The sequence below is a fragment of the Oncorhynchus clarkii genome, chromosome 2, assembly GCF_045791955.1.
Source record: "Oncorhynchus clarkii lewisi isolate Uvic-CL-2024 chromosome 2, UVic_Ocla_1.0, whole genome shotgun sequence".
Taxonomy (NCBI): Eukaryota; Metazoa; Chordata; class Actinopteri; order Salmoniformes; family Salmonidae; genus Oncorhynchus; species Oncorhynchus clarkii.
In genome coordinates, this window is record NC_092148.1 from 69861063 (window position 1) to 69878185 (window position 17123).

A 17123-nucleotide genomic window follows, 5' to 3' on the forward strand; every position below is an offset into this window, starting at 1 on the left:
AAACTTTAGTAAGAGGTCTAATGCTTTAATACTTAATACTTAATACTTAATACTGCCCTCTGAATTAATATTCATTATATAAATAGGCCTATTTAATTTTATATGGCTTACTGTTCCAGATAAAATTGATTATTTCTTGCTAATATATATATTTTTTTAAAGTCGGTAGGTAAGGCCATAAGCAAATAGGTAAACTGTGATATGACTAAAGAGTTAATCAGGGTGATTTTTCCACAAATAGACAGGTCTTTTCCTTTCCATGGTAGCAAGATCTTATCCATTTTTGCAAATGTTTTATTCAAATGTATTGTACTGAGCTACTTGAACTATTTGTTTGATCTGATCTGAAATTTGGATGGCCATAATAAATAGATATGCCAATAGTGGACAACGTTGTTTTACTCCCCTTGACAGTTTAATACTTTCTGAGAAGAAGCCATTATTTACTGTTTTACACCTATGGTTACTATGCATAACTTTAACCCATTGTATAAGATACAGTGCCTTTGGAAAGTACATAGACCTCTTGACTTTATTGACATTTTGTTACATAACAGCCTTATTCTAAAATTGATTAATTTTTAAAAAAAATCCTCAGTAATCTCCACACAATACCCCATAATGCCAAAACAAAAACAGTTTTTTAGACATTTTAGAAAATGTATTAAAAATATAAATACCATATTTACTTAAGTATTCAGACTTTTTGCTATGAGACTCGAAATTGAGCTCAGGTTCATCCTGTTTCCATTGGTCATCCTTGAGATATTGCTACAACTTGATTGGAGTCCACCTGTGCTAAATTCAATTGATTGATTTGGAAAGGCACACAACTGTCTATATAAGGTCCCATAGTTGACAGTGCATGTCAGAGCAAAAACAAAGCCACGAGGGCAAAGGAATTGTCCATAGCTCTCTGAGACAGGATCGCGTCGAAGCACAGATCTGGGGAAGGGTACTAAAACATTTCTGCAGCGTTGAAGGTCCCCAATAACACAGTGGCCTCCATCATTCTTAAATGGAAGACGTTTGGAACCACCAAGACTCTTCCTAGAGCCTGTCCGTCCAGCCAAACTGAGAAATCGGGGGAGCCCGCTTGGAGTTTGCCAAAAGGCACCTATAGACTCTCAGACCATGAGAAACAAGATTCTCTGGTCTGATGAAACCAATATTGAACTCTTTGGCCTGAATGCCAAGTGTCACGTCTGGAGGAAACCTGGCACCATCCCTACAGTGAAGCTTGGTGGTGTCAGCATCATGCTGTGGGGATGTTTTTCAGCGGCAGGGACTGGGAGACTAGTCAGGATCGAAGCAAAGATGAACGGAGCAAAGTAAAGAGAGATCCTTGATGAAAACCTGCTCCAGAGTGCTCAGGACCTCAGACTGGGGTGAAGGTACACCTTCCAACAAGAGAACGAATCTAGGCACACAGTCAAGACAACGCATGAGTGGCTTCGGGACAAGTTTCTGAATTTCCTTAGGCGGCCAAGCAAGAGCCTGGACTTGAACCCAATCAAACCTGATAGAGTTTGAAAGGATATGCAGAGAAGAATAGTAAAAACTCCCCAAATAGAGGTGTGCCAAGCTTGTAGTGTCATACCCAAGAATACTCGAGGCTATAATCACTGCCAAATGTGCTTCAACAAAGTACTGAGTAAAGAGTCTGAATACTTATGCAAATGTGAAATTTCATTTTTTAATTTTTTAAAATAAATTTGCCAAAGTCTGGGGTATTGCGTGTAGATTGATGAGGTACATAAAAAAAAAAAGATTTTTGAATGTCGATAACGTAAAAAAATGTGGAAAAAGTCAAGGGGTCTGAATACTCTCTGAAGGCACTGTATTCTCCAACATTTAAATATTCCAGGCATTTATATATAAATTCCAGTTGTACTTTGTCAAAAGCCTTTTCAAAGTCAGCTATGAATGCCTGGCCTGGTTTCCCAGATTTTTCTTAGTGTTTTATTGTTTCAGATACTTGTCTTATATTATCTCCAGTGTATCGTCCATGTAAAAAACCTGTCTGATTAGGATGAATAATATCTGACAATACCTTTTAAAATCTATGCGCCAAGCATTTTGCTATAAATTTTGCATCACAACACTGTAAGGGGCCTCACATTTTTTTATGGACTGGATCTTTATATTTACCACTTTGGTCCTGTTTCAGTAAAAATGAAATCAGACTTTCTTGTTGAGCATCTGATAATCTACCATTATTATAGGAGTGGTTGAAAAAAGGATTGGTATCCCTCAACAGGTATGCCATCCAGCCCTGCAGGTTTCCCAAACTTAAAGGCTTTAACTGCATCAAGAGGTTCCTCCTCTGTAACTTGGCTTTCACATTAGTCTTATTGTACAGCTGTTCATTTTACATTATTAATAGAAAAAAATCCTTACAATTAACTTTGGTTCATTGTGTTGCTGTCGTATGCCTTCTCCCCCGAGAGAACACTAGGAGATTGATGTCACCTGTCAATTATTCAATTATCCAGTCTGCTCTGTGAGTAAGATGTGTGCATAATATATGTGTGAAACTCAGCAGCGATAATCACACTCTGACAGCAGTGTTCCCAGCTCCCAGCTGTCATCTCTAGCAGTTATTTGTAGCCTGTGTCGATCATGGTTTGTGATCATATAGAAACTCAGCCAATGTGATGTTTTTACAGTCAATAGAGTAAACATCGTTAGATCTCTCTCAAAATTCTGGAGTGAGGGAGAGCCATAAATAGATAGATACATAGCTCACTAGAGTGCACTCCAACCGTCTGCAGTGAATTATTCTATAATATCCATTGTTTGATTAAAAGTCAGCCGACATTGTTTAAATACAAAATGTTCCTTTCCTGTGGGCTTTGAAAATGTCATAGTTTTCTTATCAGGAAAGTGCTCTGTTTCTCCCTAAATACAGATAGATTGTTTTCTCCAGGTGTTATGGATTCAGCAACAGTAGATGATGTTGTTATTGCAGGTAGTTGCATCATGTTCAGGTAGCAGAATGTCTGCAGGTAAATCCTTGATGCACATAGAATAGGACTGAAGTCTGCCTTTTCTCAATTGGATTTGCTCAACTCCTGTGTCCTCTGTCCTCCATCCTCTCTGGACTCCTTTTGATAAAGGTCAAAGGTAGTTGAGGAGAGGCGACAAAGAGAGTGGAAACTAGATGAAAATGCGCTTGTATGAAATTAGACTCCTCCAATCGTGTGCCATCAGGCAAATTATGTTTACAGGGTGGAATCCCAAAATAAATGTATGAACTGATAAAACAAATGTAGTTAGTTGTGCAAGACATTTTATAGGTAAAAGGATAAGTAGTCTATGGTTTTTACAATAGACGATTCAAAGGGGGTGTGGCAGATTTCTAAATTTGTCCGCTAAGGACTCGGGTAGGATACACTTGTACTTCCTCGCCAGAAGGAGGTTATTGAGAAGAGGAGGAACTTCTTCCATTTAACTGCTAAAGAATTGACACTCTCCTCGACCACTTATCGGTTTCCGGGTCACGGAAGAGAGACGACAGAGAAGAGGACACATTGGCCAGAATGATGATGTTTAGAAGCCCAAGGGATTTACTGTGTCTTGATAATTAGATATTTGAAGTGTTCAATTCCTCCCACGTAATGTACACCTTCCCAGTTTGTAACACCAAACCCTCATGCTACCATGGACTACCAAAAAATGTCTAGCTTCCAAGGGCACTGTGCCCTAAAAATAAGAGATAAGTGGTAACAACATCTCTATAGTAGCCATGTGTCTGTGTGTACTGTATGTCAGGCAGTCATAGTTATAGCTTAGTTTAACCCTATAGTCCACAGGGACACTATAGGGCTCAGTGCCACATGAGAGGTCCTGCACATTTAGACATTCGCTAACAGCCTAGGGCTTTGTGTGTGTGTGTGTGTGTGTGTGTTCTTTAGGAGTGTAAATCTATGGGTGGGTAGAGGGCCCTTTTACATGAATGCATGTGTAGGTCTGTTCTGTAGTTGTATGAGAGTGGTGTTTACTGCCATCTCTTCAATAACATTGATCAGTCAACAGATCAGTCTTCTTTATAGATATGAGTGACAGGTTAGTCCAGCCTCACTACCCTCTGCCCTCCCATAGATTTATACTCCTAAAGCGCGCGCACACACACACACACACACACACACACAAACACACACACACACACACACACACACACACACAGAGCTTTATTTTCATGAAACTTCAGGACTTTTGTACCTAAACCTAATCCTAACATTAACCCCAAAAACCCTAACCATAACCCTAGTCTTAACCTTAACCCCAAAACTCTAAACCTAACCCTTAAGCTTAAAATAGCATTTTAACAAATTCAGGACATGAAAAAAGTTCTTGTTTTCCTACCGTGTCAGGACATTTAGGTGAATTGTTAGGACATTGGGGTCCTGATAATGTCGGAAGAAATTCACACTCACACACACACACATACACACACAAACACACACAATCGCCTCTCCCCCCCAAGGTTTACATGTTTTAGCTACAGTCTGACAGTGTTCAGTGAGACCTGTCTATCAAACCAGTGGTTTGTAACCGGACTAATACACATTGCTGTTGACAGATTGAGTATGGCAGGCAGGGGATATCTGACTTTTAATCTAGAATTGTTTTATTTACTAACAAACTAGCAGATGAACTAATATAGTGTTATTCCAGTAACCATTTGTTGTCTCTGTGTTCCTCTCCCAGTTTCGCTATAAGAGACGTCTCTACACACAGTCCCACCTGGATGACAAGCAGCTCTCCAAACTACACACCAAGGTAAGAACACACACACACACCCAGGTTTGGTATAGTCGTTCTGAGCTTTTATATATTTGGAGATGTGTGATTTTAATAGAAAAGACACCATACGTGCACATGGCCAGAGCCTATCTCATTCTGAGGCGGCAGGCTGTATATATAAGAGAGAAAAAGCAGAGAGAACTGCATGCATTGACATCCCCATCAGAGGGCAGGAGATTTACACTGGTGAGAATGGCCCATCACCAGCTGATTTTTCCTCACTGTGTGTGTGAAGGACCATGGCCATCTGCAACTGAGCAGTCTCTAATGACATTCACGTATTAATGTTGGCTTATTGTTCTGTTTAATATAAATATTCCTGCTGTCATCAATGCTTGCTAAATGACTGCTTTATTGAATAAACAGAATCGGAGCAGGCTGGACAAAGTCGAGCTATGGGACTGTGTGACTGACACATCATATCTGACACAGGCTAGAGCAGGAATGAGCATAGAGACACAGAGATGGAGCGAGAGAGATGGAGCGAGAGAGATGGAGCGAGAGAGACAGAGAGAGAGAGAGACAGAGAGAGAGACAGAGAGAGAGACAGAGAGAGAGAGACACAGAGAGAGACAGAGTAAGAGACAGAGAGACAGAGAGAGAGGCACAGAGAGAGAGATTTAAAGTATGAAAGAGATGGGGAGGGAGGCAGCAAGAACGAAAAAGAAAACGAGTAGAGAGAGAACAAGAGGAAGAGTGAGAACGAGAGAAAGAAAGAGAAAGAAATAAAGAATGAGGGAGAAAGAAAGAATAGACTCTTTACTGTCACTGCAGCCTTAGTCTATTCTGTCTCTTTCATGTTTAGTAGGGATATAGTGTTTACTGCACACTGACTGTAACTAGCTAGGTGTGGTAGGGATATAGTGTCTTACTGCACACTGACTGTAACTAGCTAGGTGTGGTAGGGATATAGTGTCTTACTGCACACTGACTGTAACTAGCTAGATGTGGTAGGGATATAGTGTTTACTGCACACTGACTGTAACTAGCTAGGTGTGGTAGGGATATAGTGTTTACTGCACACTGACTGTAACTAGCTAGGTGTGGTAGGGATATAGTGTCTTACTGCACACTGACTGTAACTAGATAGGTGTGGTAGGGATATAGTATTTACTGCACACTGACTGTAACGAGCTAGGTGTGGTAGGGATATAGTGTTTACTGCACAATGACTGTAACTAGCTAGGTGTGGTAGGGATATAGTATTTACTGCACACTGACTGTAACTAGATAGGTGTGGTAGGGATATAGTATTTACTGCACACTGACTGTAACTAGCTAGATGTGGTAGGGATATAGTGTTTACTGCACACTGACTGTAACTAGCTAGGTGTGGTAGGGATATAGTGTCTTACTGCACACTGACTGTAACTAGCTAGATGTGGTCGGGATAAAGTGTTTACTGCACACTGACTGTAACTAGCTAGGTGTGGTAGGGATATAGTGTTTACTGCACACTGACTGTAACTAGCTAGGTGTGGTAGGGATATAGTGTCTTACTGCACACTGACTGTAACTAGCTAGGTGTGGTAGGGATATAGTGTTTACTGCACACTGACTGTAACTAGCTAGGTGTGGTAGGGATTTATGGTCTTACTGCACACTGACTGTAACTAGCTAGGTGTGGTAGGGATATAGTGTCTTACTGCACACTGACTGTAACTAGCTAGGTCTGGTAGGGATATAGTGTCTTACTGCACACTGACTGTAACTAGCTAGGTGTGGTAAGGATAAAGTGTCTTACTGCACACTGACTGTAACTAGCTAGGTGTGGTAGGGATATAGTGTTTACTGCACACTGACTGTAACTAGCTAGGCGTGGTAGGGATTTATGGTCTTACTGCACACTGACTGTAACTAGCTAGGTGTGGTAGGGATATAGTGTCTTACTGCACACTGACTGTAACGACATAGGTGTGGTAGGGATATAGGGTCTTACTGCACACTGACTGTAACGAGCTAGGTGTGGTAGGGATATAGTGTTTACTGCACACTGACTGTAACTAGCTAGGTGTGGTAGGGATATAGTGTTTACTGCACATTGACTGTAATCTACTGTATTCAGATGGAATATTATATTTTCTGTAGTTGCACCTTGTTATAATTCTACAGATAATCCAAAAAGTGGTCATTGGAGTGTTTGGTTTGCTGTTGATTTAAGCCAGCAGATCAAATCAAATCGAATTGTATTAGTCACATGCGCCGAATACAACAGGTGTAGTAGACTTTACAGTGAAATGCTTATTTACGAGCCCTTACCCGACAGTGCAGTTTCAAAAAATACGGATAAGGTCTCCAGCACTAGATTACTCTGAGAGGGGGGTTGGTTTCATGATATCAATTCAATGTTCTCAGTCAAACTAATCCCCCTTTCACAGTGGCCTGCTGGGTGAGTTATTAACTGTATTGACTGGGTCTGCTGGGGCTAGCTTCACCCCATGCCTAACACACACACACACACACACACACACACACACACACACACACACACACACACACACACGCACACGCACACGCACTCTGCCTCTGTCTCTCCCACTATCTATATGTCCCACATGTGCACTCTCCCTCTCTCTCCCACTATCTATATGTCCCACACGTGCACTCTCCCTCCGTCTCTCTCACTATCTATAAGTCCCACACGTGCACTCTCCCTCCTTCTCTCTCACTATCTAAATGTCCCACACATGCACTCTCCCTGTCTCTCCCACTATCTATATGTCCCGCACGTGCACTCTCCCTCCTTCTCTCTCACTATCTATATGTCCCACACATGCACTCTCCCTCTGTTTCTCCCCACTATCTATATGTCCCACATGTGCACTCTCCCTGTCTCTCCCACTATCTATATGTACCACACGTGCACTCTCCCTCTGTCTCTCCCTCTGTCTCTCCCACTATCTTTTTGTCCCACACATGCACTCTCCCTCTGTCTCTCCCACTATCTATATGTCCCACATGTGCACTCTCCCTATGTCTCTCCCACTATCTATATGTCCCACATGTGCACTCTCCCTATGTCTCTCCCATTATCTATATGTCCCACATGTGCACTCTCCCTATGTCTCTCCCACTATCTATATGTCCCACATGTGCACTCTCCCTCTGTCTCTCCCTCTGTCTCTCCCACTATCTATATGTCCCACACATGCACTCTCCCTCTGTTTCTCCCACTATCTATATGTACCACACGTGCACTCTCCCTCTGTTTCTCCCACTATCTATATGTACCACACGTGCACTCTCCCTCTGTCTCTCCCTCTGTCTCTCCCACTATCTATATGTCCCACACGTGCACTCTCCCTCTGTCTCTCCCACTATCTATATGTCCCACACGTGCACTCTCCCTCTGTCTCTCCCTCTGTCTCTCCCACTATCTATATGTCCCACACGTGCACTCTCCCACTATATATATGTCCCACACGTGCACTCTCCCTCTGTCTCTCCCACTATCTATATGTCCCACACGTGCACTCTCCCTCTGTCTCTCCCTCTTTCTCTCCCACTATATATATGTCCCACACGTGCACTCTCCCGCTGGCTCTCCCACTATATATATATATTTCCCGCACGTGCACTCTCCCTCTCTCTTCCACTATATATATATATATCCCACACATGCACTCTCCCTCTCTCTCCAACTATGTATATGTCCCACACATGCACTCTCCCTCTGTCTCTCCCACCTTCTTTTTGTCCCACACATGCACTCTCCCTCTGTCTCTCCCACTATCTATATGTCCCACATGTGCACTCTCCCTCTGTCTCTCCCACTATCTATATGTCCCACATGTGCACTCTCCCTATGTCTCTCCCACTATCTATATGTCCCACATGTGCACTCTCCCTATGTCTTTCCCACTATCTATGTGTCCCACACGTGCACTCTCCCTCTGTCTCTCCCACTATATATATGTCCCACACGTGCACTCTCCCTCTGTCTCTCCCACTATCTATATGTCCCACACGTGCACTCTCCCTCTGTCTCTCCCACTATATATATATTTCCCGCACGTGCACTCTACCCCTGTCTCTCCCACTATGTATATATCCCACACGTGCACTCTCCCTCTGTCTCTTCCACTATATACATATATCCCACACATGCACTCTCCCTCTGTCTCTCCCACCTTCTTTTTGTCCCACACATGCACTCTCCCTCTGTCTCTCCCAACATATATATGTCCCACACGTGCACTCTCCCTCTGTCTCTCTCCCATTACCTATATGTCCCACACATGCACTCTCCCTCTGTCTCTCCCACTATCTATATGTCCCACACGTGCACTCTCCCGCTGGCTCTCCCACTATATATATATTTCCCACACGTGCACTCTCCCCCTGTCTCTCCCACTATGTATATGTCCCACACGTGCACTCTCCCTCTGTCTCTTCCACTATATATATATATATCCCACACTTGCACTCTCCCTCTGTCTCTCCCACTATCTATATGTCCCACACATGCACTCTCCCTCTGTCTCTCCCACCTTCTTTTTGTCCCACACATGCACTCTCCCTCTGTCTCTCCCACTATCTATATGTCCCACACGTGCACTCTCCCTCTGTCTCTCCCACAATCTATATGTCCCGCACATAAACTCTCCCTCCGTCTCTCCCACTATCTATATGTTCCACACGTGCACTCTCCCTCCGTCTCTCCCACTATATATATGTCCCACACATGCACTCTCCCTGTCTCTCCCATTATCTATATGTCCCACACGTGCACTCTCCCTCCTTCTCTCTCACTATCTATATGTCCCACACATGCACTCTCCCTCTGTTTCTCCCCACTATCTATATGTCCCACATGTGCACTCTCCCTCTGTCTCTCCCACTATCTATATGTCCCACACATGCACTCTCCCTGTCTCTCCCTCTATCTATATGTACCACACGTGCACTCTCCCTCTGTCTCTCCCTCTGTCTCTCCCACTATCTTTTTGTCCCACACATGCACTCTCCCTCTGTCTCTCCCACTATCTATATGTACCACACGTGCACTCTCCCTCTGTCTCTCCCACTATCTATATGTACCACACGTGCACTCTCCCTCTGTCTCTCCCACTATCTATATGTCCCACATGTGCACTCTCCCTATGTCTCTCCCACTATCTATATGTCCCACATGTGCACTCTCCCTATGTCTCTCCCACTATCTATGTGTCCCACACGTGCACTCTCCCTCTGTCTCTCCCACTATCTATATGTCCCACATGTGCACTCTCCCTCTGTCTCTCCCTCTTTCTCTCCCACTATCTATATGTCCCACACATGCACTCTCCCTCTGTCTCTCCTACTATCTATATGTCCCACATGTGCACTCTCCCTATGTCTTTCCCACTATCTATATGTCCCACACGTGCACTCTCCCTCTGTCTCTCCCACTATCTATATGTCCCACACGTGCACTCTCCCTCTGTCTCTCCCACAATCTATATGTCCCGCACATGCACTCTCCCTCTGTTTCTCCCACTATCTATATGTCCCACACGTGCACTCTCCCTCTGTCTCTCCCTCTGTCTCTCCCACTATATATATGTCCCACACATGCACTTTCCCTCTGTCTCTCCCACTACCTATATGTCCCACACATGCACTCTCCCTCTGTCTCTCCCACTATCTATATGTCCCACACATGCACTCTCCCTCTGTCTCTCCCACCTTCTTTTTGTCCCACACATGCACTCTCCCTCTGTCTCTCCCACTATCTATATGTCCCACACGTGCACTCTCCCTCTCTCTCCCACTATCAATATGTCCCACACGTACACTCTCCCTCTGTCTCTCCCACAATCTATATGTCCCGCACATGCACTCTCCCTCTGTCTCTCCCACAATCTATATGTCCCGCACATAAACTCTCCCTCCGTCTCTCCCACTATCTATATGTTCCACACGTGCACTCTCCCTCCGTCTCTCCCACTATATATATGTCCCACACATGCACTCTCCCTATGTCTCTCCCACTATCTATGTGTCCCACACGTGCACTCTCCCTCTGTCTCTCCCACTATCTATATGTCCCACATGTGCACTCTCCCTCTGTCTCTCCCTCTTTCTCTCCCACTATCTATATGTCCCACACATGCACTCTCCCTCTGTCTCTCCTACTATCTATATGTCCCACATGTGCACTCTCCCTATGTCTTTCCCACTATCTATATGTCCCACACGTGCACTCTCCCTCTGTCTCTCCCACTATCTATATGTCCCACACGTGCACTCTCCCTCTGTCTCTCCCACAATCTATATGTCCCGCACATGCACTCTCCCTCTGTTTCTCCCACTATCTATATGTCCCACACGTGCACTCTCCCTCTGTCTCTCCCTCTGTCTCTCCCACTATATATATGTCCCACACATGCACTTTCCCTCTGTCTCTCCCACTACCTATATGTCCCACACATGCACTCTCCCTCTGTCTCTCCCACTATCTATATGTCCCACACATGCACTCTCCCTCTGTCTCTCCCACTATCTATATGTCCCACACATGCACTCTCCCTCTGTCTCTCCCACTATCTATATGTCCCACACGTGCACTCTCCCTCTCTCTCCCACTATCAATATGTCCCACACGTACACTCTCCCTCTGTCTCTCCCACAATCTATATGTCCCGCACATGCACTCTCCCTCCGTCTCTCCCACTATCTATATGTTCCACACGTGCACTCTCCCTCCGTCTCTCCCACTATATATATGTCCCACACATGCACTCTCCCTGTCTCTCCCATTATCTATATGTCCCACACGTGCACTCTCCCTCCTTCTCTCTCACTATCTATATGTCCCACACATGCACTCTCCCTCTGTTTCTCCCCACTATCAATATGTCCCACACGTGCACTCTCCCTCTGTCTCTCCCACAATCTATATGTCCCGCACATAAACTCTCCCTCCGTCTCTCCCACTATCTATATGTTCCACACGTGCACTCTCCCTCCGTCTCTCCCACTATATATATGTCCCACACATGCACTCTCCCTGTCTCTCCCATTATCTATATGTCCCACACGTGCACTCTCCCTCCTTCTCTCTCACTATCTATATGTCCCACACATGCACTCTCCCTCTGTTTCTCCCCACTATCTATATGTCCCACATGTGCACTCTCCCTCTGTCTCTCCCACTATCTATATGTCCCACACATGCACTCTCCCTGTCTCTCCCTCTATCTATATGTACCACACGTGCACTCTCCCTCTGTCTCTCCCTCTGTCTCTCCCACTATCTTTTTGTCCCACACATGCACTCTCCCTCTGTCTCTCCCACTATCTATATGTACCACACGTGCACTCTCCGTCTGTCTCTCCCACTATCTATATGTACCACACGTGCACTCTCCCTCTGTCTCTCCCACTATCTATATGTCCCACATGTGCACTCTCCCTATGTCTCTCCCACTATCTATATGTCCCACATGTGCACTCTCCCTATGTCTCTCCCACTATCTATGTGTCCCACACGTGCACTCTCCCTCTGTCTCTCCCACTATCTATATGTCCCACACGTGCACTCTCCCTCTGTCTCTCCCTCTTTCTCTCCCACTATCTATATGTCCCACACATGCACTCTCCCTCTGTCTCTCCTACTATCTATATGTCCCACATGTGCACTCTCCCTATGTCTTTCCCACTATCTATATGTCCCACACGTGCACTCGCCCTCTGTCTCTCCCACTATCTATATGTCCCACACGTGCACTCTCCCTCTGTCTCTCCCACAATCTATATGTCCCGCACATGCACTCTCCCTCTGTTTCTCCCACTATCTATATGTCCCACACGTGCACTCTCCCTCTGTCTCTCCCTCTGTCTCTCCCACTATATATATGTCCCACACATGCACTTTCCCTCTGTCTCTCCCACTACCTATATGTCCCACACATGCACTCTCCCTCTGTCTCTCCCACTATCTATATGTCCCACACATGCACTCTCCCTCTGTCTCTCCCACCTTCTTTTTGTCCCACACATGCACTCTCCCTCTGTCTCTCCCACTATCTATATGTCCCACACGTGCACTCTCCCTCTCTCTCCCACTATCAATATGTCCCACACGTGCACTCTCCCTCTGTCTCTCCCACAATCTATATGTCCCGCACATGCACTCTCCCTCCGTCTCTCCCACTATCTATATGTTCCACACGTGCACTCTCCCTCCGTCTCTCCCACTATATATATGTCCCACACATGCACTCTCCCTGTCTCTCCCATTATCTATATGTCCCACACGTGCACTCTCCCTCCTTCTCTCTCACTATCTATATGTCCCACACATGCACTCTCCCTCTGTTTCTCCCCACTATCTATATGTCCCACATGTGCACTCTCCCTCTGTCTCTCCCACTATCTATATGTCCCACACATGCACTCTCCCTGTCTCTCCCACTATCTATATGTACCACACATGCACTCTCCCTGTCTCTCCCACTATCTATATGTTCCACACGTGCACTCTCCCTCCGTCTCTCCCACTATATATATGTCCCAAACATGCACTCTCCCTGTCTCTCCCATTATCTATATGTCCCACACGTGCACTCTCCCTCCTTCTCTCTCACTATCTATATGTCCCACACATGCACTCTCCCTCTGTTTCTCCCCACTATCTATATGTCCCACATGTGCACTCTCCCTCTGTCTCTCCCACTATCTATATGTCCCACACATGCACTCTCCCTGTCTCTCCCACTATCTATATGTACCACACATGCACTCTCCCTGTCTCTCCCACTATCTATATGTTCCACACGTGCACTCTCCCTCTGTCTCTCCCACTATCTATATGTACCACACGTGCACTCTCCCTTTGTCTCTCCCACTATCTATATGTACCACACGTGCACTCTCCCTCTGTCTCTCCCACTATCTATATGTCCCACATGTGCACTCTCCCTATGTCTCTCCCACTATCTATATGTCCCACATGTGCACTCTCCCTATGTCTCTCCCACTATCTATGTGTCCCACACGTGCACTCTCCCTCTTTCTCTCCCACTATCTATATGTCCCACACATGCACTCTCCCTCTGTCTCTCCTACTATCTATATGTCCCACATGTGCACTCTCCCTATGTCTTTCCCACTATCTATATGTCCCACACGTGCACTCTCCCTCTGTCTCTCCCACTATCTATATGTCCCACACGTGCACTCTCCCTCTGTCTCTCCCACAATCTATATGTCCCGCACATGCACTCTCCCTCTGTTTCTCCCACTATCTATATGTCCCACACGTGCACTCTCCCTCTGTCTCTCCCTCTGTCTCTCCCACTATATATATGTCCCACACATGCACTTTCCCTCTGTCTCTCCCACCTTCTTTTTGTCCCACACATGCACTCGCCCTCTGTCTCTCCCACTATCTATATGTCCCACACGTGCACTCTCCCTCTCTCTCCCACTATCAATATGTCCCACACGTACACTCTCCCTCTGTCTCTCCCACAATCTATATGTCCCGCACATGCACTCTCCCTCCGTCTCTCCCACTATCTATATGTTCCACACGTGCACTCTCCCTCCGTCTCTCCCACTATATATATGTCCCACACATGCACTCTCCCTGTCTCTCCCATTATCTATATGTCCCACACGTGCACTCTCCCTCCTTCTCTCTCACTATCTATATGTCCCACACATGCACTCTCCCACTGTTTCTCCCCACTATCTATATGTCCCACATGTGCACTCTCCCTCTGTCTCTCCCACTATCTATATGTCCCACACATGCACTCTCCCTGTCTCTCCCACTATCTATATGTACCACACATGCACTCTCCCTGTCTCTCCCACTATCTATATGTCCCACATGTGCACTCTCCCTCTGTCTCTCCCACTATCTATATGTCCCACATGTGCACTCTCCCTATGTCTCTCCCACTATCTATGTGTCCCACACGTGCACTCTCCCTCTGTCTCTCCCACTATCTATATGTCCCACACGTGCACTCTCCCTCTGTCTCTCCCTCTTTCTCTCCCACTATCTATATGTCCCACACATGCACTCTCCCTCTGTCTCTCCTACTATCTATATGTCCCACATGTGCACTCTCCCTATGTCTTTCCCACTATCTATATGTCCCACACGTGCACTCTCCCTCTGTCTCTCCCACTATCTATATGTCCCACACGTGCACTCTCCCTCTGTCTCTCCCACAATCTATATGTCCCGCACATGCACTCTCCCTCTGTTTCTCCCACTATCTATATGTCCCACACGTGCACTCTCCCTCTGTCTCTCCCTCTGTCTCTCCCACTATATATATGTCCCACACATGCACTTTCCCTCTGTCTCTCCCACTACCTATATGTCCCACACATGCACTCTCCCTCTGTCTCTCCCACTATCTATATGTCCCACACATGCACTCTCCCTCTGTCTCTCCCACCTTCTTTTTGTCCCACACATGCACTCTCCCTCTGTCTCTCCCACTATCTATATGTCCCACACGTGCACTCTCCCTCTCTCTCCCACTATCAATATGTCCCACACGTGCACTCTCCCTCTGTCTCTCCCACAATCTATATGTCCCGCACATGCACTCTCCCTCCGTCTCTCCCACTATCTATATGTTCCACACGTGCACTCTCCCTCCGTCTCTCCCACTATATATATGTCCCACACATGCACTCTCCCTGTCTCTCCCATTATCTATATGTCCCACACGTGCACTCTCCCTCCTTCTCTCTCACTATCTATATGTCCCACACATGCACTCTCCCTCTGTTTCTCCCCACTATCTATATGTCCCACATGTGCACTCTCCCTCTGTCTCTCCCACTATCTATATGTCCCACACATGCACTCTCCCTGTCTCTCCCACTATCTATATGTACCACACATGCACTCTCCCTGTCTCTCCCACTATCTATATGTTCCACACGTGCACTCTCCCTCCGTCTCTCCCACTATATATATGTCCCAAACATGCACTCTCCCTGTCTCTCCCATTATCTATATGTCCCACACGTGCACTCTCCCTCCTTCTCTCTCACTATCTATATGTCCCACACATGCACTCTCCCTCTGTTTCTCCCCACTATCTATATGTCCCACATGTGCACTCTCCCTCTGTCTCTCCCACTATCTATATGTCCCACACATGCACTCTCCCTGTCTCTCCCTCTATCTATATGTACCACACGTGCACTCTCCCTCTGTCTCTCCCTCTGTCTCTCCCACTATCTTTTTGTCCCACACATGCACTCTCCCTCTGTCTCTCCCACTATCTATATGTACCACACGTGCACTCTCCCTTTGTCTCTCCCACTATCTATATGTACCACACGTGCACTCTCCCTCTGTCTCTCCCACTATCTATATGTCCCACATGTGCACTCTCCCTATGTCTCTCCCACTATCTATATGTCCCACATGTGCACTCTCCCTATGTCTCTCCCACTATCTATGTGTCCCACACGTGCACTCTCCCTCTTTCTCTCCCACTATCTATATGTCCCACACATGCACTCTCCCTCTGTCTCTCCTACTATCTATATGTCCCACATGTGCACTCTCCCTATGTCTTTCCCACTATCTATATGTCCCACACGTGCACTCTCCCTCTGTCTCTCCCACTATCTATATGTCCCACACGTGCACTCTCCCTCTGTCTCTCCCACAATCTATATGTCCCGCACATGCACTCTCCCTCTGTTTCTCCCACTATCTATATGTCCCACACGTGCACTCTCCCTCTGTCTCTCCCTCTGTCTCTCCCACTATATATATGTCCCACACATGCACTTTCCCTCTGTCTCTCCCACTACCTATATGTCCCACACATGCACTCTCCCTCTGTCTCTCCCACTATCTATATGTCCCACACATGCACTCTCCCTCTGTCTCTCCCACCTTCTTTTTGTCCCACACATGCACTCTCCCTCTGTCTCTCCCACTATCTATATGTCCCACACGTGCACTCTCCCTCTCTCTCCCACTATCAATATGTCCCACACGTGCACTCTCCCTCTGTCTCTCCCACAATCTATATGTCCCGCACATGCACTCTCCCTCCGTCTCTCCCACTATCTATATGTTCCACACGTGCACTCTCCCTCCGTCTCTCCCACTATATATATGTCCCACACATGCACTCTCCCTGTCTCTCCCATTATCTATATGTCCCACACGTGCACTCTCCCTCCTTCTCTCTCACTATCTATATGTCCCACACATGCACTCTCCCACTGTTTCTCCCCACTATCTATATGTCCCACATGTGCACTCTCCCTCTGTCTCTCCCACTATCTATATGTCCCACACATGCACTCTCCCTGTCTCTCCCACTATCTATATGTAC

At 46.1% G+C, this 17123-nt stretch overlaps 1 protein-coding gene across 1 annotated transcript in view; it reads left to right on the plus strand.

Moving 5' to 3' along the window:
• Positions 1-17123, plus strand: part of LOC139373057 (SH3 and multiple ankyrin repeat domains protein 3-like) — a 380732-nt gene that overhangs the window by 127246 nt on the left and 236363 nt on the right. The window contains exon 4 of the mRNA XM_071113096.1: positions 4714-4785. Coding sequence (XP_070969197.1) covers positions 4714-4785 — 72 coding nt within the window. The remainder of the gene's footprint in view (positions 1-4713; positions 4786-17123) is intronic.